We start from the raw sequence: 23,115 nt of genomic DNA, 5'->3' as shown, positions 1-23,115 counted from the left end.
CTTACACAAGGCTACATAAATTGTATGCCACAAAACCAGGAGTCAAATCCAGATCTTCTGAAACCTTTAGTAACTGAGGAAATACAAAAGGTGACCAGGGCAGCTAGTATGTGCTAGAAAGAAGGGAAGAAACTAGAATATCAGCATCAAGGTTAAAAGTAGGAAGAGTACCCCTCAAGAATATTTTGCATTCCCACTGAGTACAGAACAAAAATGAGTTTATGCCACAGTTGGGGTCGGTGTGAGAAAGTCACAATGTCAACCAATTGAACCAATCCAGTTGTTTTCTTCATTCTACAGGTCAAGCAAATGATTTGAGGGGGAAGGATTTTTGCCCAGAACTATATTACACCAAATTCTCAGGTCCCATCTGTCATCCCTACCCACATCCACCACCAAACCTTTCCACTCCCATCTCCCAGTAATCTGGTCTAGTGGAAAGGAGATTTCAGAGCAAATCCATGGATTGACCTATCTTTTTCTCCCTTCTTTCTAGTAGAGCTGAATACTACCTCAACTCAACCATTTCCTCTTCCTTTGGCCCAGTGGCAGAGCAAGGCATTACTTGGCCCCTGAAGGCAAATCAACCAGTCCTAGAATTTCTCCAAGATCCAATTTAAAAAATGTCCTCCCTACACATCTCCCACCTCCACCCCCCAATCAGATAAGTTTACTTGATTCTTTTATACCCAGAGAGGTTTCCGGAGATCCAGTGACTCAAGCCCGCAACTCGGCCCACTACAATGAGGTCTTCCCAGAAACTAGGGTCACATGACTCTGCTCTCTACCCATCAAAAAAAAAAAAAAAAAAAAGAATAGAAATCCCAGATTCCTAATAGGAGGTAAAGGGATATAAGGGAAGGAAATAAAGGGAATTAAATGTAAACCAGAAGTAGAAACGGGAGGAACTTTTGAGATCAGAATTAAATTTTTTAATACAAAAAGCTTCTTTTTTTTTTTTTAAGATATAGCTGTATTTTGTTGTTGTTGTCGTCGTTTAAAAATAAATATGTACTACGGAATATCTCAAGAAACTGCACTAGAGACAAAGATGTGATGTTAATATCTTTTTTCCCCACAATTATTACGGATAAACAGTAGCACCAATAAATAAATGATAACAAATATTAAAATTAAAAAAGAGAGAAATTTAGTATGTAGAATTTTCTATTTTTTTTTTATAAAAACAGAGTGGCGAAGTCTATTTCATCAAATCACATATATACATAAACATATATATATATATATATATATATACAAACACAAGTAGCCAAATATATATATAGTATGTAGATGTATATTGAAACCTTATTTCAACAGGAATGTGTTGGGGAGCAGGGAAAATGGGGAGGGGCAAGTGTTAGAAAAATTAAATATCTGTTCGAAATATGCTACTGACCATCGCCAATGGTCCCCCCCAATCGAGGTGAGCAGATACTGGAAACATGAACTTTATTCCCCCCCAAAAAAAAAATACAAATAGAAAAGAAAAAGTAAGAGAGAAAAAGAGAAAGAGGTATATTTATAAATAGTTGAAATTAAATATTAACCAAGAATACTGAAAAAAACCCTACTCTTTTAATTAAATTAACTGTTTTAATTTCTAATTAAAAAGGGATATTAAATAAGTAATATAAAACACTTTTTTTCTTTTCTCTGCCTACATATCAGGCATATGGATCCTGCTCTGTCTCCCCCCACCATGGAGTAGGAGGCAAGGTCAGGGTCCAGGGTCAGGGAAGCATTCCCACACCCGCAGCCACCCAGCCACCCAGCCACCCATTCGCCCTTTACCCTTTGTGCCTGCCTGTCTTTAGACAAGCCCACCTTGGACACCCTGGGGGAAGCTTCCTAGTGGTTTAGTAGTCTTGAGGGTTTATCTCTGCCTTCTAAAGCCTGCCTCATTGAGCAAGAGGAAGACAGAAGGGAATAGCTTCTCCTCCTTGGGAAAAGGTTTGGGAAGAGGGACTACATGGGGGAAGAAGGATGTATTATCACAAAAAATGCACCACCCCATCTCCATATCATTGTAATATCCCTCTCCAGAAATGTTCCGTTGTGTTGTGAAGGACACCCAGGCAATTTAGAACCAAGGGATAGGATGTCTTATCATCAGGGGAGTTTGGAGAGCACCCCATCACTGTAGCATTCTGTGGTCCCCATTCCTCCTAACCATGCTGCTTCCTCTTTCCTGTCTCTCATCTCCCCGTCCTCTCCCCTTTCTTGACAAAAACAAAACAAAACAAAACAAAAAAAACCCCAACAACCTAGGGGGCAGGTCCAACGTACAATCCAATAGAGTAAAATATGGGGGGGGGGGGGAAGGAGCACAGCTGAGTATGTCAACATGCCCTCAAAACCCAGAGCCAGGCAAATTCAATCTCCAGGTGCTGGACCTCTCCTTCAGTCATTCTTCCTGGGGCCAGCAGGACAAGGCAGGCCAGGGAGGGACAGAGTGGAAGGCACAGATAGATAGCTCTGGCCTCCCCCAAAAGAAGGTGGCCACGCCAATATCGCTGCTCCCATCTTTCCCCAGCTGGATTCTGTATGGGGATATTTTTTCCCCACTCAAGTCCACAGCAGTCAAATACATCCAGTGAAGACACCAATAACATTAGCAATGTTAATTATTAAAAAAGAATATATATATTTTATATGCACATATAAAATATATATATTTATTTTTATATATATGTATATATATATATGAATGCATGTACGCGTGTGGGTGTGTCTATAGGAATCCCAGAAATAAAACCCTCTAATCTTCCTGGCTCCATGATTTAGCAGCATGAAAAACAGAATTGCAATCCAACTGGAAGAGGGACCCCTGCTCGGTCTCTTGCCCGGGAATGCTTCTGCCGGAGTCACACCTTCCGGACTCAAAGTGCTATGCGCCTCTCTTCATCCTTCATTTAAGGTTTCTTTTGGATTAGTGTTAGTTTCATCATCATTGGGTTGTCAGTGTTGGCGACGGTGGTGGCGGTGGTGGTGGCGGCTTGTGATTTCTTTTAATTGTTCTGATTCTGTCTTTTCCAGGTCTGAGAGGTCTGGTTCTAGAAATGCCGAGGGGCCTCACCGCCTTGGCTTGTCACATCTGCAAGGACAAAGACCAGAAAGGTTATAAATGGTACTAACTGTGCCCAAGCATTCTACTCTCCATCTTCCCATACACATTTGGCAAATGAAGACTAGGCAAATGTGTCCTGAAACCTTTGGGAGCTTCTAATTGAGTCCCACCCCACCTCTGAAGGGGGAAGATACATCCTTGCCCTCAAGTTTCCCTTGAGGCTGATGAGGAAAATATAGTTCCTGTGCTCGGGGAGTCCCAAGTCTGATAGAGGAGACAGTCCTCATTCTTAAGGCTTTCCCCATTCTGATGCTCCTGACTTCAGGGAGCAATCACTCTGACTGAGATGAAACAGACATGACTCACATTTACAAAGTGACATACTAGCAGGTACCAACGAACAAAGACCAATTAATTTAAATTATTTGTGTCAAGCACCTTATAAACCTTAAAGTGTTATAAAAATATCAGCTTTTACTATTATTATTTGTTAGTAATAAATTCTCGACAAGACAAATCAAAGCAGTGATCAGAGTTGTTTGGAATCAAACAGACAAGGACAACTCAGGGGTGTGAGCCATGAGCTACATGTTTTAAAGGTACACAAAAGGAAGGGCATTTCAGGCCTCAGGTACAAACTATGCAAAAGTTTGGTAGTGGGAATATTGTCTTTTGCATAATGGTAGGAGTAGAGGGACTATACTGAGGAGTAAAAATTAAGATGAAGATATGGATGGTCCTCAAAAGTCAGACAAGAACCAGCCCCTAACACACCTAATTTCTGGTAGGGTAGGTGACATGAAGAAGCTAAGCATTACTAAGAATACCCCTCTTCCTCCACTTCAGTCTATGAGTTATATCAGAGCAGAACTAATGAAGTGTAGTTGGCAAACAAACACCTCTATGAAGAATATGTGCAGACTAATGTCTGGCATCCTCTTGCCTCCAATTGGAGGCCTAAATCTTTGGATTTAGGGGAGAGGGCAAAGGAAGAGGGAAACAGATGAGGAAGGAATTCTACTATAGAATGCTTTCAAATGAAGAGAACTCTCAAGTCTTCTCTTCCATCCTCTTGATCCTAAAAAAGACCTATCCACCCTCCACAACATCCTCGCAAAGCCACTATTAAGGGAGACTAAGATCATATCTGATAGACTAATGGAATAGGGTCAGAGAGTGGAAGTAGTCAGATTAGGATGGGCCTGTGATGTCTGAGATGATATTAGACTGAGAATTTGCTTTCTCAGTCCAATCCAGGTGCCCAGTAGCCTCAGATGCTCCCATCTACATGTTCCCTTCCCACTTCCACTTATACCAAATTCTTTTACCACTAGAAGCAAACAGTTACATCTACTCTACTTGATTGTATCTTCACAGAATCCCAGGGAGGGAAGATTAGAATATGCTTCAGCTTTCCCTTACTCCTCCCCCTAACACACACTCTAGAATCCAGATCACTTCATGGGACAAATGGATCCCTCACACCAATATGTCAAGATCCATATTGGGTCTTCAGCATACCCAACCCCTAGGCAGTCACATGCCCAGGGAAGCTAGGTTTATGTAAGCAAAAAAAAAGGCAGCCCAGGCAGAAAATGTTTCTAGGTTTTTTGTTTTTGTTTTTTTAAGTAATAACAAGTGGGAAAAACCAAGTTGGAGAGGAGATCAACTTAGGGTTTCTGTTAACTTCCTCCACCATGAAACCCTTACTTGCTGCAGCATACAGGAAATATGGATGTAGGAGATATGCAGCAGACAGGAGCCACCCAATTTATTCCAACAGCACTGTATGGTATAAAGAACAGGAAACAAAGAGTAAGGAGATATGGGTTCAAATCCTGGCTCTCTTCCATTTTCTTGAACTCAAGTTTGCTCATGTGTCAAATGGAGGAGAAAAATATCTTCTCTGCCTCCCTGAAGAATTTGGGAAGATGTTATAAGAGTCCAATAAGACAAGGCTGGTAAAAAACAATGAGAGATGACAAAGCAACATAAACACACATTATTAATAACAACCACCTGGACCAGACAACACAGCACATCACAGGGCGTTACCCTCCACGGCAACACCACCACATGGAGCCACGCCAGTCTGTGCACCCTGCCAATGGGGGCAGCTTCCGTGGCACCTGGCCAGGACAGAACCCCGACACTCCACCCTCCACAGGGGGGATCCTGAGAGCAGGAGAAAGTAGCAGTCATAGAGCAGGGAGCTAAAAGCCAAGCGAGCAGTCTGTTTCTCTGTGTATGTGTGTCTATCTCTCTCTCTCTTTCTCTCTCTCTCTCTCTCTCTCTCTCTTTCTCTCTCTCTCTCTCGCTCTCTCTCTTTCTCGCTCTCTCTCTCTGACTCTTTCTGTTCGGGAAACCAACCTGCAAGTTCGTTCGTTTAACTCAAGCTGCCTCGCCTTGCACCTCGAGTCTGTGTTTTTGCAGGAGCATTTACACGTCTGTGGATCTTGTACAAACAAATGCTTTCTCCGCTCTGAGCAAGGCTCACAGGGACTGCAAAAAGGCAAAAGGAAAGAGATCTAAGCTAGAGCTTCAGCAGAGGGAAAAAAACCATCCCCGTGCAATATACCCCCACCCCTAACACATTGCCATCATGGGCTCCCACCTCCCTTCAATGCCCTCTCCCGGCCGTGCCATGACCGGACCCCACTCCCCATTCCCAATATCAGAGAGCTACAGCAGAAAGAGGCAAAGAGGCAGCTTTGGAGAGGCCTGCATGGAGGAGCCAAATGGGGCAGAGAGTTAGCTAGGAGAGGAGTCCAGAAAGAGGAGGCTGGTCTGATGGGACAAAAGAAGCAAAGACACAGCGTGCTTGAGCAAAGGCAGGTCTCAGGACTCCCAGAAATGGAGGTGGGGTTTCCTCCTTTGGCATGGTATATGGCAAAGAACATAGGACTTGGAGTCAGAAGAACTGAGTTCAAGTCCCATTTTGCAGCTCACTACTTGTGTGAACTTGGATAAATCACTGGCCTCTCCAGGCCTGTTTCCTCCTTTACAAGATGAGGTTATTGGACTTGATGGCCTCTAAGGTCTATTCCTGCTTTAAATGGACCAGAAAAAGACCTGTAATTAGGTACTACCCTACCCATTTGGGGATGTTGGGGTAGGACACGCTGTGGATTCAAGAATGCCTCCAGCTCTATAGAGATATTGTAGAAGAATGGGATTCAAACCCTGTCTAAGACACTTACTAGCTATAGGACCCCAGGCAAATCATTTAATTTTTTTGTCTTCCTCTTCTGAAGAATGAAGAGGTTGGGCAAGATGATCCTTTCCAACTCTAAATCTATAATCCTATGATCCTAGAAGACAGACTAACCCAAGAAACTCCATTGGGAAGCAAAAGAATTTGGGAATCTCATTTGCAAAGTCCCTTCCCACCAATTCTCAGCTTCCCCAAAGAAAAGAATCAATGCTACTAGGATCATCATTTCTAATGCCCCGAGACAAGAATCATATGGGCCCTAGACCTCTTGCCAATCTGTATCATGAAGGGAGATGGGAAGCAGGTCACTATACCCTCCCCAGAACTAGCCATGTACAATCCCAGGAGCATCCAGGGCCTCAAGGCCCTGCTGTTCCCTCTTTCTTTCCTGAGTAAAGGGAAGCCAGAATACACTTTTATCCTAGGCACACATTTCATTGCTCCCTTAAAGATACAACAAAACAAAGGTTTCTTCAAGGAGATAGGGTCTATGTTAATGACTGTGGCCTAAGTTGAATGAGGAAAAGATGGAACCAGAAAACTTTTTCCTGCTTTAGCAAGAATTCCTCTCCATCCTCATCTTGCCATGGAGTAGGTGGGGAAAAGATGGCAACCATAATATTCTTCAGAAATTCTCCTCACCCCGCCCCCCAATCCCAGCCCATTCCACCTTCTGCATCGTCGCAATGTCATTCACTTATGTATACATATTCCTTTCCCAAATCCTCTTCAAATGTTCCCCTACCCATCCTTATCTAAGACCACCCCAATTTGACTTTCAAATAAATGCATAAGCCAAGAGCTAGACTGGACAGGCACCACTTCCCAGTGCCCATGCCAACAGAGACCCGCCACCAGTGCCCAGTGGGTGAGAAAGTCTGTGCCCAGCCAAGCCATAGCACCCCCACCCTAGTCCTCAAGAACCCAGGGCCTAAACAGACGGCCACCACCACTTTGACCCCACTGGTGCCAATTAGTCAAGTGGAAAAAAATGGAGACACTAGGGATGGGAAGGAAGGGAAAAGATAGGTAGGGGTGTCAATGGGTGCTACAAAGAGAGGGTCTGATTGTAGGGAGAGGGGATTAAGGGGAAGGGGTATTGAACAGCGCCGGGCACCAACGTACACGATCCAGGATTTATACCGGGATTTCTTTCGCTTGCGCTTTTGCCCCTTCCCCTTTCCTCGATTTGATTTTCTGGAAAATAAAAAAACAGAGACAGAGACAGACAGAGAACAGGTGGGATCCAAGGAGGGGCAGGAAGAAAAGGAAAGAAGCAGAAAGGGTCGGGGCAAGGGGAAACACATCCCCTCCTAAGCCCAACATCCCAATGGCTTCTCTCCCTAGGGAGGAGAACAAGAGGAGAAGGAAGCAGGCTAAAGGGAAGATGGTCTTGGGGGAGAGGGGGAGGATGTGCACCACAAATAAATCCCTTTATCATTATTTTGCTGACTTTGAAAAGATGTAGAGGGGTGATAAATTTGCCATTACCCTCATAACTCTCTCCATTCATATCACCACCTCTGTCAAGGGCAAAAAATCCAAGGACAGTGGGATTGTGGGCAGAAGGCATAGGGGCCATATTTATTTCTAAGGCATTACTATACTTTGGCAACTTACGCCATCCCTATAAGTGATAGGAGTAGAAAGGATATTGGCCTTGTTGTATTCAAATCCTAATTCTGATAACTATGTATCTCATTTTCCTGATGTGTGAAGGGGAATTTTACTAATATTATTGTTATATATAATAATAATAAAATAACTGACATTCATGTAGCTTTTTAAAGTTTACAAAGTGCTTTACAAATATCTCATTTGCTCTTTACAACCTGGGAGGTGCTATATCCCCATTTTCCAGAGGAGGAAACTGTAACAACATTGTTTGTTGTATTGTATTTTTTATTATTATAATATCACAATGTTACAAGTATAATAAATGGTCTATGCATTTTTGTTTAAATATTAATAAATAAATTTATAATTATATGATAATATCATTATTATTATCACCACAGTACCAGTCATGGCTCTTGAAGCCTAGAACAACATGATCTAGTAGAATAGACCGAAATGAGAATCAGAAGATGCAAGTCCCATTAATCACTTCACCAAGACTCAGTTTCTTCATCTTTTTAATTGGGGTGACAATACTTGGATTACCTCTCCTTCACAAGGTTGTTAGGAGAAAAACACATTGTGAGTCTTGAAAGTGAGAAATAATTTTAACCATTTAAAATATTTCAGAACTTTGAAGACAGACACCCTGGGAGAAATAGTGGAGAAATGCCCCACCTCTATCAAATTGGGGTGCTTCCTTCAGCCCCAGCCACATATAAACGTGAGGAGAGGGCAGGGAGCCAGTGCTGAACAAAGGCTCCAGAATTCCAGGCTATGGTTGAGATGCCCTTAAGGGTTCTCCCAGAAATGATGCAAAGCAACAAGGAGAAAAATGGATAGCAACTCAAGGTCCCGGGGGGCCTCCAAAATCATTTCCATGTTAAGAACATTATATGAACTTTGAGGGGGTTGGGCCAACAGCCCTGACTCACACTCCTGACTTTCCACTTAGCAACATTAGGAATCATCATAAAGGGGGATGGGTTGAAGAGCCCAAGGCATTGACTGGGGAGCAAGTATGGTTTTTGATATATGTGTTGGAAGAATGATCTGAGCAGTCACAATGTGGAACTCCACTCCATAATGTGTAGGGCCATCCTGGGCAATAATAACTGTCCACTCCCAGGAAGAAGTTACCCTCCCACCCCCCAGAGCCTGAGGGAAAGCGGGCTTGTGGGTATGAGGGGGAGGGGGGATTGAAGGGGGTGTGGGAGGGGAGAGGCTGGGGCGTAACTTGGCAGGGTATCTTCCCCAGGCCCTGTCAGAGCCTGTTTGCCTTCTCACAAAATTTTTTTCCAAGCTACCCCTCTCTAGCTGCAGGCAAGGCTGATATCCTGGGAACAGACTGAGGTGGGGAATAGGGGGCTGGGACTCATAGGGAATGAGGAAGTGGGAGAAGTGGTGGGCTGTGGCCTTATTCACCCCCACCAAAAGGAAACCATCATTCCTCACACTGTCCCAGTTGGGGGAAGTGGATACAGCTCAAGGAGTTTTGCCAAAAAAGAAGGGAAAGGGGGAGGAGAAAGGAAGGGGGGCCTCCATTATTTTCCTAGGGTGCACCGGGAGAAGTAATAAGCATTAGAAGGAAGGGAGAGTCCTGGGAAACCAGACTCATTCATCCAGAGTCTCTCCACAGAACACTTCCAACATACTAGCCCCTCTGTCCCATCACCACTAAAATACCACTAAAACTGCTCCAACACTAGGAGAACATGATGGTCTTGGAGGGGAGAGAGAAGGAGGTTGAATCTTGCCCATCCCTAAGACCAGGTACCCCCAGGGCAATGGGTAGGGGGAGGAATAGAAAAAGGGAAGAAACTATCTTCTCTCTCCATCTCCATCTTCTTTTTTAGGTTCTCAGCAGCCTGACCCAGGCTTCAGAGGTTTAGTTTCCAATGCGTGGCCTACTAACCATCACCTTATACTGATCAGTTTCTGTCTAATATTACTATGCCCTTAAAGTCAGCCTTTCACCCTTAACACCATCCCATTCCCAGATTATAGAACCCTTTAAAACTGAGGAAACTAATCAGGTCAAATACTGAATCTATTAAACCAAGCTAGCAAAAATCTACTATCTAATCCAGAAGAGTGTCAGATTCTTAATTTGACCTCAAAACCATCCAAGGGCAATGACAAGGTAGAAACCCCAGAGGAACCTGTTTCCCCTCCAAGTACAGTCTTCAAAACTGAGTCACAAGTTAACAAATGGAAATATATCACACACCCACCACCACCTGTTTTCCTGACAGCTCCAACCCCCTGCCTGCACCCTGATCCTGTGGCAGGGTATCAAGTATTCTAGGGATTGACACCTCCACCTGAGGGTCAGGCTAGGGAGCAAACAGGGTGTCAGAAAAATACAACACCAAGCAAGGCCATATGTAAGATATAAGAAGGCCCAGGGGCTAACAGCTCTTCCCAGCAAGGACAAATACTTTGGTTCAGGATCTCCTAGTAATGCTCCAGCCAAATTTCAGGACCTGAATGGATAATAATAATTAATTCATTAATAATTAATTCTGGAAGGAGCCAAGTGGGTTTTCCACCTAGCAAGGCAGATAGGGAACTATCTAGACCACACAAAAAAGAGGGTGCCTTCCACTCTACTTTCAAACCTTCCTCCACCCACTGATCAGCTCTCCACACTTATACCTAGACTTAATGAGGTCTGAATAACTCTGAATAATGAACCAACAGACCAACTAAAGGGGCAGGGAAAAAAAAAAACCATTAAGACAACCAGCCGAGAAGGGAGAAAAATGATCAAAAGTTATGTCCACTTACTTCTCTGGTTTTCCTTTGACAACTTTCTTTTGTCTAAAAATGAGAAAATGAAAAGAACAGAGGGGGAAAGTAAGAGAACTGGTTTCTTCCCACCCTGAACATTCTCCCTCCCGCCTTTGTACTGGGGAGTGCCCAAGAATTTATACTCCTTTTCCTCTTCTCATCTTTACTCAACTTAACCTCCTCTTCCATGTTCCTGCCTTCTAGTCAACCTCTCAATCAGCTTGGGCACTAAGAAAACAAAACAAAACAAAACAAAACAAAACAAAAAAAAAAAAAACCCGCTCCTGACTTCAAGGAGTTTATATACAGGAAGAGACAAAAGTATACACATATAAATATATGCCCCTCCATTCATTTCCTTGACCTATAATACAGTGTACCCCCAGCCCCATTGGGAGGCCCTTAATAGAAAGTCTCCATCTTCTCTCTACCCACTCCACCCCTCTCTTTCTGTGTCTCTGATTTCTAGTACTTTCTCATTTGTGCTTCAGCCTTCTTCTGTCTACCCACTGAACACATTTCTCTCTGACACCCCTTCTCTCTTACTGACTCCTAGGCCTAAAGCTTCCCTTCTCTTCCCCAAAAGCACCTTTATCCACAAATCTCCCCTTACCTGCATCCACATTTACTGTGCTGTAAGAAGCTCATCTCCCCAATATGCTGGCCCTGGTGGGGCTTAATCCTCATGATCTGGGAGGGCAGGAGGAGAACACAGTAGTTAGTGACCCAGCCAGCCACTCGCCCGACACCCCCCTGTCTCTTGCCACTCAACACCCCGGGGTCTCCAGGGATTAAGTCCCCAGGGAATGAAGGAGGTAAGAGGGAGGGGGGGATAATGGCTGTCAATAGGACAAAGCCACAGAGCCCCGCTCCCCCCCCACCTCCCAACCCCAATAATCTCAGGGAGCTGATGTGGCTGTTTCGGGTTGGCCGAGCTGGGAATTAGGGTCCTGGGTTGGCACCATTTCCAGCCCCTTCCTTATTCCCCCCCATTCTCCCCACTCCAAGTCCATACCCACAACCAGATTTCTAGTACCTACAAAATTCAAATAATCTGGTTCTTCTTTTCACCCTGTTCAAACCCCATTTGAGGGAATAATTTAATTTCTCCCATAAACACTGGCCTAAGAAGAACAAATCCCTCACATTCCTAGATTCTAAGGAAAAGAAATGGGGACAACAGGGAAGAAGAAGGAGACAAGAGTTCAATATTTTCAAGGTCCTGAGAACCAAGGAATTAAATGCCTGGTCTCTTAAAGTTTGTGCCTCAGAGGGCAGTGTTGCCATTTCCCTTAGGTGCAGAACTGGGAAGGAGTACCAAGGGCAGGATCTTCAGGGCAAAAAGGAGGAGTCAAAACAGGAAGGGGGAGGAGAGGATGGTAGGGACGGGCAAAGCCAAGGACTTGGGCAGGGGTTTTATATATCTTGATGCAGAAGAGAGGGAGTTCTAGGAAAAAATAAGGATTTTCTAAGGAAATGATTGCATCATAGAATTAATTTTTTTAAACTCCCCAAGCCTCATGTTCCTGGTGATCCTTCCAGTCCTGGCCAGCCAGAGCTGTCCCACAACTTCTGATCAGAGTCCCAAGGACAGTAAGGAAGTACTTCTGGGAAGAAGGGGGTGGGGAGAGGAGAAACAGACACTGTGGCTCCTGCCACTGAATGACTCCAGCAATAAGGAGCAAGGGACCAGGATGGGGAAAAGATAGAATAGGATCAAGGATTTAGGGTGTAGGGTTCTACTACAACAGAAAAACAGGTAAAAGGATACCCCAAAAGAGAGGCTTCTTTTCCTGCAGAGAGGTCCATGCCCCTTTCTCCAAACATTCACATTTCAGGAAAACACGACATAAAGAGAATTGTCTATTTTATTCTCCTGAGAAAGAAATCTCAGACCTCAAACCGACTTGTTGCCAAAAAAAAAAAAATATATCCCTTAAAAAGGTATAAATTCTAACAAAAACTTTAAAATAAAATAAGTTCAATTTAAAATAAATGTCTGAACTCTTTTACCCTGGGAGAAAGCTTCTCCCCCATGGGTAATCACCCAAGGCTGCTTTTCTCACCTGCATAGTGACGTTGTGCACTTCAATGGGGACACACTCTAGCCCCTCATCGTTGCAACAACCAGCACACCTCATCAGAGGTACACAAGACGGCTTGAAAATGAATTCCACCTCATCTGGATATTCTTGGAAGATGTCCACCAGGGTCTCGATTGCCCGGCAGTAGCTGCGTTGATAGACATCCAGAAACTTCACCACTGAAGGAAAAGAGTCAACTTATAAGTATGAATGAATGGGTAAACTAAAAGACCCCAGCAAAACCCCAGCCAGTATTCTGATGTAAGAGGGATTTTGGCCCCTGTGCTTCATAGCCTTCAATAAGGAAGGGGAAAAGAATTTTTTTTGTTTTCAGTCATTTTTCAGTTGTATCCAACTCTTCATGATCCCATTGGAGTTCTCTATTTATGAGTAAATAAATTACTCTCTCCAAGAGTTACCAAATTTTTCAATACATATGTAGATAGATAGATATAAACACACATATATACATATAGATATAGATATTCATGTCATATATCATATATCTATATCATATCTATCACAGAACTATATCACATAGATATATCTACCTATCCATCTATATATTATTATATGTGTTTTTTGTTCAATTGTTTTCAATCATGTCGTAATCATCATGACCCCATTTGGGGTTCTCTTGGCAAAGATACTGGAGTAGTTTGCCATTTCCTTCTCCAGTTTATTTTACAAATGAATAAACGGAGGCCAACAGGGTGAAGTGACTTGACCAGGGTCATCCAGCCAGTAAGTGTCTGAAGCTAGAGGGTTACACAGATAATAAGTGTTTGAGGATGGTGTTCAACTCAGTAAGAGGAGACTTCCTGAATCTAAGTCCAGCACTATCTCCTGCACCACCTAGCTACCCTATGAAAAGAGTACTGAATCTAAAGTCAAAAGATTTGTTTTCAAATCCTGCCTCTATCACAAATTAGCTGACACTGGATAAGACTGTTCTCTTTCTAGCTTCAGTAGCCTCATCAGTAAAAAATGAAAGAGCAGGGCTAAAGCATAAATAACATATGGTACCTACTTATATAGTACATACCCATCATGTGTCAGGGACTATCGTTACTAACATCATCTCATTTGATCCTCACAACAATCGTGTAAGATAGATGCTTTATGCTCGTTTTTTACAGATGAAGAAACTGAGGCAAACAAAGATTTATAGGTGTCACATAAAAGATATGAGTCTGCATTTGAACTCAGGTCTTCCTGATTCCAGGACCAACACTCTATTCACTGAGCCACTAAGTGCTCATGAATTTGGTGATTGGATTTTTTAAATTATTTTGATAAATGTAGTTTAATATAATTGTTTTTCTTTATAATCATATGCATTTTATTTTATGCATTTAAAAAATCCTACAAAGAGGTGCACTGCCTAAGCAGTTCATGATATTAAAAAAAAAAAAAGTTCAGAATTCCTATGACCGCTGTTCATGTTACCTCCCAAAACTTCAGCTTTCTCATCTAGTAAAATGGACTCAAGGATCCCCAAGTAATTTTCCAGCATGAACATCAATTTCTAAGCACATTCCCCTATCCCCCTACCCCAACCCTCTTCAGAACTCTGGCCTGAATTCTACCCCTCATTCTTCTGGCCAACCCCAGCATTGTTAGTTCCTAAGATACCTTCTGCCACCCATGATAGTCTGGAGAAAGATGAAGAAGAAAGTCTGGAAGTGAGATATAGATGAAGGAATATGGGCAAAGGGAGAGAAAAGGGACAGTGTCTTCTCAGGGAAAGCCTTAGAAATCCCACATATTTCAGTAGTGTCCCAACCTCTCCCTTCTTTCTGGGGTGGGGGGGGGGGGCAAAGTCACTCTCTCTATTAAGAGTTAATCCTTATAAAATTCATCTCCGGTTCACTCTGCCCCATACCCTCAGCCTATAAACTGCTGCCCTTCCCCAGCCTGGATCTCTAGCAGGGGAAAGAAATGTGTATTAGGGAGGGGGAGGGTGACAGGTGTGGGAGATGAAATCCAGAGAGAGGACTATTTCACATGATTAGCCTGATAAAGAGAAGGAAAAGCCAATTTTCACATATTTAGGCTTTCCACTTTCATCCCTGTTGTGGACCTCTAGGGTTTCTCAAGACATTATTAACACCAGGGAAGAAGCAATGCCAGAAGGTAAGGAGGTCTCTGGGGAGCACAGCCACAGGGCAAGGAGCTGGCCTTCCACACTCTAGGCCTGTGCCTCGGAGACACCTTCCTAGGGAAAGGGAGAAGCTAAGAAAAAAAAAAAAAACAAGGAGGCCTCAGCTGGGCAGCCCTGAGTGTCAGCAGCCACTGGGCACGGCTAAGCGTGCCAGGTGAGAGACCAATAACCCTGCCTGATAAGAGCAAACTGCTTGCATCATGGAAAAAAAAAAAAAAAACAGCCGTGCTTCTCCTCCTGCTGCTAAGCATTTCTGGAGGAACTGAGCAGGTGACAAGGGGCAACAAAGGTTCCCTGAGCTAGGTAACGGGGCACAGAGCCTGGGGTGCGGTAAGCATAAAAGGGTAACTCAGGGTCAAGGGGACAGGGCACTCAGTGACAGCAAAACACGCTCAGGGAAAAAGTATCAACAGAAGCCAAGGAGGAACAATTCAATAAAGGAAGCAGCTTGATCCAGTGCCAGAAGGGCTGGATTCAGAGCCCTCAATTCAAATCTCAGTTTCACTCCTTACTTCCCTGCGTAATCTTGGGCAATTCAAACAATAATCAGTCGATTGATCAGTGTTTATTAAGCATCTACTCTGTGCTAGGCACTGGTATTAACTTAGCTTCTCTGGGCCTCAGTCTCTTAATATGTGAAATGAAGGGGCTAAATGTCCCCTAAGGTCCTTTCTAATTTTAAATTTGTAACCCAACAAGTCAAATCCACATGGTTCCAAACTCTTACTCCTAGGAACCCTACCTGTTCTGCCAATCATGGTGTGATGTACACAACTCTAGATTCAAGCACCCTGGATTCACTGGTTAAGTGACTTTGTATGAATGGGTGAATACCTAAGCCTGGCACTGAACTCAGGTCCTCCTGATTGCAAAGCCAGTGTTCTACCTACTTCACTACCTAAACTGCCCCACTTTCAATCTTAAAAGCCTGTTTGAGGCACTGAGTTTAAGTGACTTGAGGAAATCACCCAGTCAGTATGTGGCACAGGCAGTACATGAACTCAGCACTTACTGATTTCAACTTTCTCAGTTTTCCATATGCTATGTTAAATTGCTTCTCATAATATATACACATTATTTAAAATATGGTGGAGAGCCAGAAAGAGATGATAGACCCGACCACTACTACTTCATCCTGCCAAGTTCATACAGGTAGAGGGAGGATGGGGACAATTAGCTGGAACTCAAAATCTGGGTTCTTACCCAAGCACCCAATGCTAATATTAAGCCACAGGCTAGTTGTCAGCCCTCTCTGTGCAGGAATGTTCTCTGCATCCCTGGGGGATGGCTAGGAAAAAATGTTCTTAAAGGACATAATTTCTTAAAATGAAGCATTGAGAAAGATAATTGATCATGGAAATTTCTGGTTCTTGCTCTAAAGGGTTTGGGAGTGGGATAAAGGAAGAGGTAGCTGGATCTCTATCTGTTTTGACAGATCGCATCATCCTGGGTTGTCCCTTCTCCTCAAGGTGGGAAAGGGGGAAGGAGAGAGAGGTAGTTTTTTTTTTTTTTTTTTTAAGGGTTGTCTTATAATCTGGAGAGATCATAGACCTTTACAAGCCAATGGAGACTCCACCAAAAGGAAAAGGATTTCTAGGCCCTCCAGGGCAAAGGAAGAAAGTCTGCCATCTAGAACAGGTCAGAATATTCTCTTAGCACCCATTCCAATCCCTTCCTGCCACTGACTTCAAATAAATAACTCCCTTAACACTCAAGCACACACACAAGCACAAATATATTCACACTCACCCAAGCACACATGCTCACTGGCTTCAAATATCCTAGGTTTTCCTTATTTATCACAATCTTTTCTCCAATAAACAAAGACCATTTGTCTTGTTTCTCCCAAGTCATGAAGACCACTAGGAAAGGCTGGGGAGGTGAGGGGGAGGACTCGGGAGGGGAGGGAGGTTTTTGAAAAGGGGGGTGGGTGGAGAAAGTGAATCTCTTAAGAGCATCCTGTTTGGTTGTGAGTGGGACAAAAGTTAGGAAACCTTTTCCAGCTGATAGAGAAGACAAACAAAATAATGGGAGAAGGTGGAGCTAATCAGAGATTCCATTCCCAAGGAGATTGAGGAAACAGCCTGGAAGGGTCCTTTAGAAAATCACTAATTTTTAGCATATAGATTTGTGCCTTGATATATAGATGCAAAATGATGAGAGAAAGTGAAGGGGATGTCTGCCATTGAAATACCAAAGGAAAGCAGAGTAGGGGTACAAGGGTTAGAGGAAGAATCAGGGAATACCCAGGGAATGGGGATCCTATCAAACAAAAGACAGTCAAGGTTTAGGAGGGGGAAAGGGGTAGAGTCAGCTTTATAGCTACAGCCCTCTGCTGGCACTAAAAGGAAGTTTACCCCAATAACATCCCTATTCCTTGGTATTTGGGGGGAGGGTGGAGGGAGAAGGAGGGAGGAATATAGGAGAAGAACTTCCAACCCTCTCACTGCATAGAGGACTCTGGGACTAAATAAATCACTTTCAGCCTGGAACCCCTGCCTGTCCATTGTCCTCTCTAAAAATTCTAATTTCTAAAGGGTGAAAGAAGGACAAGAGGTTCACTTACTACCTGTGCCTAAAAAGATTTTGCTCAGCCAAGAAAGAGACTGGACCCCATAGAAAACCAGTAGCTTAAATAAAGTGTCTGCCCTCATTAATCCTACTCTTTTCTTCTGCTTCATCCCCAGGAGGACCTGAACCAGAGGCAGGGGAAGTCAAGGGGAGTAAGAAGTCAGGGTTCCCCTTTCCCATCTAATGTCCACTCCAGATATGAAAGGAATTTAGAGCACATGATATGAAAAAGACTCACCTTCATTCGATTTTCGTTCCCCTTCTTCTGGGGTGGGTGCTGCCTGTGACCACTGTAAATAAATCAGAGAATTAACATAGAGGTATGGGATAAGGGGGGAGGGGTTCACAAAATGGGGTTTACATAAGTTAAACCAGACTTAGACTCTCCCTCTGGTGTTCCCATACAAGACAGAGTTATGGACTGCACTGGTCATAACTCTTATCCTCACAAATACATTTGAGGTTCTGCGTCAGGGAAAGGTGTGTTCAAGTGGACCTCCTCCAGCCACAGCATCTCATCAGAGGAGAGAACCATTGGTTTCCCCCTAATGATAGAACTAAGAAAAGCTAACTAGCTAGGTAGTCAGGAAAAAAGAGATTCTTTCTGTCCACTCTCCAGGCCTTTCTTCAACCCACTTCCTCACTTCTACTACTTCTTCATTTCTAACTATCACTCTCAAAAAAACCCAATCTTTACACTTAATCAATCCTCCAACCTAGCCCTCTTCAACACACAGACTCTGGTCCAAAGGCATTGACTAAAATTAAAGGGGGGAAAAACACGATTGAATCTGGGCAGGAAGGAAAGGATCCAGCAAGAAAAACAGCACCGGTGACCTTATCTAGTTGACATGACAAATGCCAGGGGTAAAGTAGTGTCAGGCGGGGAGGTTGGGAGAGGAGAGAAAATGGAAGACGGCTGTAAGACACCCTCCCAGACCAAAACTCATTTCTGCCCTCTCCCCAGAAATGCTTAACTTGACCCCAGGGGAAAGAAGTAAGGGGTTGACTAATTTGGAGAAAAGAGGGGGAAACCTACTTTAAACTAAAGGGGAATCTTAATAATATGGTTACAAGGCCCAAAACTTCCAAACTGTTGTTTCCCACTCCACTCCCTAAATCCAAATCAGGATTTATTTCCAAGTTTTCTTCCAAAACCTTTCCCTATTTCCTGATTTCTTCTCTCCCATGGAATTGGGGGCTCCCAGGTTTTACCTGTTACTCCCCTCTCCAAGCTCTCCCAGATCCTATTGTACCCTGAGCCCCAAGGAGGCTACTTATCTTCCAGAACGCTGGACACTGAGTCTCCCCCAACCCCCAACTCCTGGCAGTCAGCCCCTCCCCACTGACTGTGAAGGTCAACAGACAAGAGCCAGGACACTGACAAAATGGATGCCCCCTTTCTGGCCCAATCCCCATATTGAGAGATTAGGGAAGGGGTACCAGGTCCCTCCTAAATTATCTTTCCCAAGGACCTTGAGACCCTTTGGGGCCAAATGAGCAGCAGGTGGGGTTTCCTCCAATCCATAGAGTTCTACACCCCAGTCCTCTCTGTCCCCTAGGCTTTTCCTCCAGCATAAAATCCCCAAACACACACAGATTCCTTCAATTCTCTCATGCTCAAAGCAGATATCTCTTCTCTAAGAAGAAAGGCCCAGATGTATATCCCCAACTTTATCAAGGTTTCCCCCTTTCCCCACAGTGATTTGATCCCCTCAACTGAAAAAAAAAAAGGGTTTGAATTTGATACATCCAAGATCTTTTCTGGCTCTGAATTTTGACTTTCCCTAGCACCAAGAAGTCTTTTTCACCCTATGTCCCCCCATAACCTAGCCCTCAAGATACTCTCTTGCTTCCCTTTTGCCGATTAACTCCCATGGCTCCCTAATATTAAGATCCTCTCAGTGTCCTACTAAGCCCCAGCAACCTCATTCTCATCTCCCAAGTCCCTAAGGCTAGGGGGCAAAGGGAGACTTCCCCACCAGCACCACTACAGTCACAGAGAGGGGGTGGTGCCCAGGGGGAGGGGCTGGGAGGCTGGTGCCCTTCTCTGGGGGCCTATGAAGGTCATAACTATAGCTAGACAACTCTTCCCTAGTCCTAGTCTAGAGGCCTACAGCTTGGGGGATTGGGGGAGGGGTGACTGTGCCAGATCTTAAGAGCTCATAGCAATACAAGTGAATTCCACTCAACTTTGGGGGGTGGGGGGGAGGTTTGAAGAGGAGGAGTAGTCTTTGTTGCTAATTCCAGAGAAAGTGGGGAATGAGATTTCTGAGGAATAGGGGTGGTCAGGGGGACAAGTATTAAAATCTGGCAGTACCCAAGCAAGTATTCAAATAAATGTCCCTAGGACTGGCAACAATGCCTGCCCAAACTTCATAGCAGTGACTTCCAGGGTAGTCTGGACCTAGTATTCAAACCCAGAGACTGACACCTTTCTGGACACACTAGGGTAGTAAAGAGCATATTTCACAGCGCCTGGGGGAGGGGAAGGGTTCCAGCTCCAGCTTCATTCCTTCCAGTTTCTTTCCCCTAATCACCATATGGAGGCTATAAGGAAGGAGGACTGGGAAATAGTCGCAAGCAGCCCGGAGCCCGGGTTATTACCATGCCAGCGCCAGATCTTGAGAGAGCAGCAAGGGCAAGTATGCCGAAGAAGCAAGAGCCGAACTCTCCTTGCCCAGATACCCCCGAAACTCAAATGTCACAGCATTTTGGAAACATTTTCAACAAAGTGGGAGGTGCAGGGAGGACAGAGTGCCGCTGAGAGAGCCAAACCTCGGCATATAAAACGCCTTTCTATGCCCTTCTGCACCCCTACGATCAGAAAGCCCCCGTCCGGCTACACATAGGGCTGTGGGGGGAGGGGACAGGAGGCGGGCTGTCACCAGGTCACTACAAGGGCGGAGTCGAGACCAAGCGCCGCCCTGGGCGGGCTCTCCCAGGCCGGGTCCACTGGCAGTGACCGTCCCTTTCCCAGGCCCCGCGGGCGGGAAGGAAAGAAGGGGGGAGGGGGAGAAAAATGGGGGGTCGCACTACTCTATAAAGTGCGAATGGGGGGCGGGCTATGCTCCCTCCTCGATTAAAAGCAATACAAGACTGGAGAGGGGGGGGATTAGTGATGAGATCAGAAAGCAGTTGGAGACTTCTGGTTCAAAAAAGGGAAGGGGGGGCCTCTCAGTGCTAGGAAGTTGGTAAAAGGGGTGTACTCGAATTTCTCTCGGACTAAAAAGGAGTCCGGGAGGGGGGGCGCTGGTGGGGAGAGGGGGTGCTACCCACCGCGCTCGGCTGGCTAGTTAAGGGGTCACCTTTCCCGGGAGGAGGGGGGGAGATCTGGTGAGGAATTTGTATCCGTGTGTTTTCTGGGGAATGGGGAGGTCTCTCCCAATCTAGGGACCCCGAGCTCTGGCCCAGGCTGCTCTAGGGGAACACGCGGCCCGGCCAGTCCCAGGGCTGATGTAATCGGCTTCGCGCAGCGCGCCCCCGGCGCCGAGGAGGGGGAGGGAGGGGACTGGGAAGGAGACCTGAGAGAGGCGGGGGTAATGGAGGCTTTACAAGCTGCACTCCTGGGGGTACCAGAAGCTCCCCCACCCACAAACTTTTCTCCAAACTCATTTGGGTTGAGGGGGAAGGTTGGAAGAGAAAGTGACATGACCTGAACCTCCGGAGCTCTGTCTTTTTAGCGTGCTCTCAGACTGCTTTCCTCCCCAGTCTAAGATCCGTGACCACCTCCCATCTCTCCCCCACCACATACACCAGGGGGCATAGCTTCCAGCGCCCCCATGGCCCTGTCTGTTTGCTGAGGGACCCGGCGACAAGGAGCAAACTTAAACCGCCGAAGCACTAGCCCAGCCCCTCGGATTCCCTCCTCCTCCCCTCCCTTCGGCCGGGATCCTACGTGCGTGTGGCTCCGGTGGGTGGGCAGGGCCCGCGTGGGCGGCGAGACCCTAACCAGATGCTCTCCCACCTAGAGCGCGTCCCCTCCCCAGCCCGCTCCACACTTCGGGGGTAAAGGTGGGGGAGGGAATACTCTCTAATGCCCGGTGCCCACCAATACGAATTGGGCACGGATCTTACCCTCCCCACTCCCAAGGTTAGGAAAAGGAGCTCAACGTCCCCCGTTCCCCCAGCTTTCTTCCATGCTTCACCACCAGGCACTATGCACTGTGCCTCCACCACCCCGCACTGTGCCTCCACCACCCCCACCACCCCTTACCCCCTGCCAGATTGCCGGGCACTAGCCGCCGCCGCCACCACACCATTACCAAGCACCCCTTGCCAACACCAACTCGCTTACCTTAGCATGATGGAGATAGAGCAGCAGGGCTAAGCACCAATGTACCCAAGTGAGCATAAAGTTCATGGTTTCGGAGGCCCGGTCGCGGCCGGTGAGGCTCTCACTCCTTCTTCTTCCTCTCTCGCTCTTCGGCGGTGGCGGCGTCGGTGGCCTTGTCCCCCCGGCGCCTTCTTCGCTGTCTCCTTTTTCCCCCGGGGCCAAGGCCCGGGCCAGGGCCTGGGGCGCGCTAGCGGGCTGGGCGCTCACGGTGTTCTCTAAGGCTTCACCCGTCCATGAGCCCGGCTCTCTAGAACCGAGCCTCTGCCGTTCCCGCGGCCCCCACACCTTTTCTTCGTTTTCTTCTTTTTCTTCCTCCTCTTGTCGCCGCCGCAGCTGCCGCCGCTGCTGATGATGATCCGGGCCCGAGCGAGCACTGCTCTCCGCTGGGCAAGGCTCGGCGCTCCCGGCGCGGACCACAGCTCCTTCGGAGCGAGAACAGCCCAAAAGTTGGACAAAAAGTTTCAGTGCATAGTCTCGTACCCTTGCCCCCTCCACCCCGTCTCTAGCCGCTGACCCGGGTATTGCTCCAGCTACCTTGCAGCCGAGCCTGCCGCCGTCAGAAGCCGGGGAGAAAAGAAAGTGTGCGTGCAAGAAGGGTCCCCCCTCTTGTCGGTGCTTGGCTGGCGGTAGTGCGGGAGAAGTGTCAGTCCCAGAGCCGCTGCGTCCCCGGGTCTCAGACCTGGAAGGGGGAGAAGACTCAGTACTCTTTTCTGCAGTCAGTTCCCTAAAAAAAATCCAAGATCACTTATTTTCCTCTCTTTCCCTCTTACTCTTTGCTCTTTCTCTCTGCCCTCGGCCGGTTTCCAAAATCCAAAGAGTGATTTAAGGGAGAAGGGGGGAATCCCCCCAGGAAAAAAAAAAAGTCCTCCCGATTGTAGTGAGGAAGGAAGGAATCGAAAAATAAATTGAGAAAAGAGAAGACGGTGAAAAAAAGAAAAAAAAAAAAAAAACAAGAAAACGAGAGCAGCCCCAATAGTCAAGCGCAATGTGCAGAAAGGGGAATATGTCGCTCGTCCTTCCCTTTCTCTTCGCTGCCTCTACCCGGCTCTGCTCGGCCCAGTTTCTCCGCCTCTCGGTCAATTTAACTGGCCTTGAGGACCGCCTCCCTTTCCAGCCCCCACTCTTCGCCCCTCAAAGGCGTAAAAAAATTTAGCTCCGCCCTTGTCCTCCCCCTCCCCCCATACCTTCTCCGCCTCCTCTCCAGCCATCCCTTCTCCAACCTCAAGCTAAAGTGGAATTAAAAAAAAAAAAAAAAAAAAAAAAAGC

The 23,115-nt window shown here is 45.9% G+C and overlaps 1 protein-coding gene across 1 annotated transcript; it reads right to left on the bottom strand.

Annotated features, from left to right (window-relative positions):
- Positions 1-909: 909 nt before the first annotated feature.
- Positions 910-22,584, bottom strand: VEGFA (vascular endothelial growth factor A; the record flags this gene model as incomplete). Its single annotated transcript, XM_051996689.1, has 8 exons — positions 910-3,097; positions 5,441-5,572; positions 7,410-7,481; positions 10,692-10,724; positions 11,308-11,384; positions 12,761-12,957; positions 17,752-17,803; positions 21,811-22,584. Coding segments are annotated over 8 exons (1,359 nt in total), but the record flags the coding sequence as incomplete, so codon positions are not given.
- Between the last annotated feature and the right edge of the window lie 531 nt (positions 22,585-23,115).

Source organism: Antechinus flavipes, chromosome 4 (genome assembly GCF_016432865.1).
Source record: "Antechinus flavipes isolate AdamAnt ecotype Samford, QLD, Australia chromosome 4, AdamAnt_v2, whole genome shotgun sequence".
In the NCBI taxonomy this organism is placed as follows: Eukaryota; Metazoa; Chordata; class Mammalia; order Dasyuromorphia; family Dasyuridae; genus Antechinus; species Antechinus flavipes.
The sequence above is the reverse complement of the archived record's forward strand: the minus strand, read 5'-3'. Positions and strand labels throughout refer to the sequence as shown.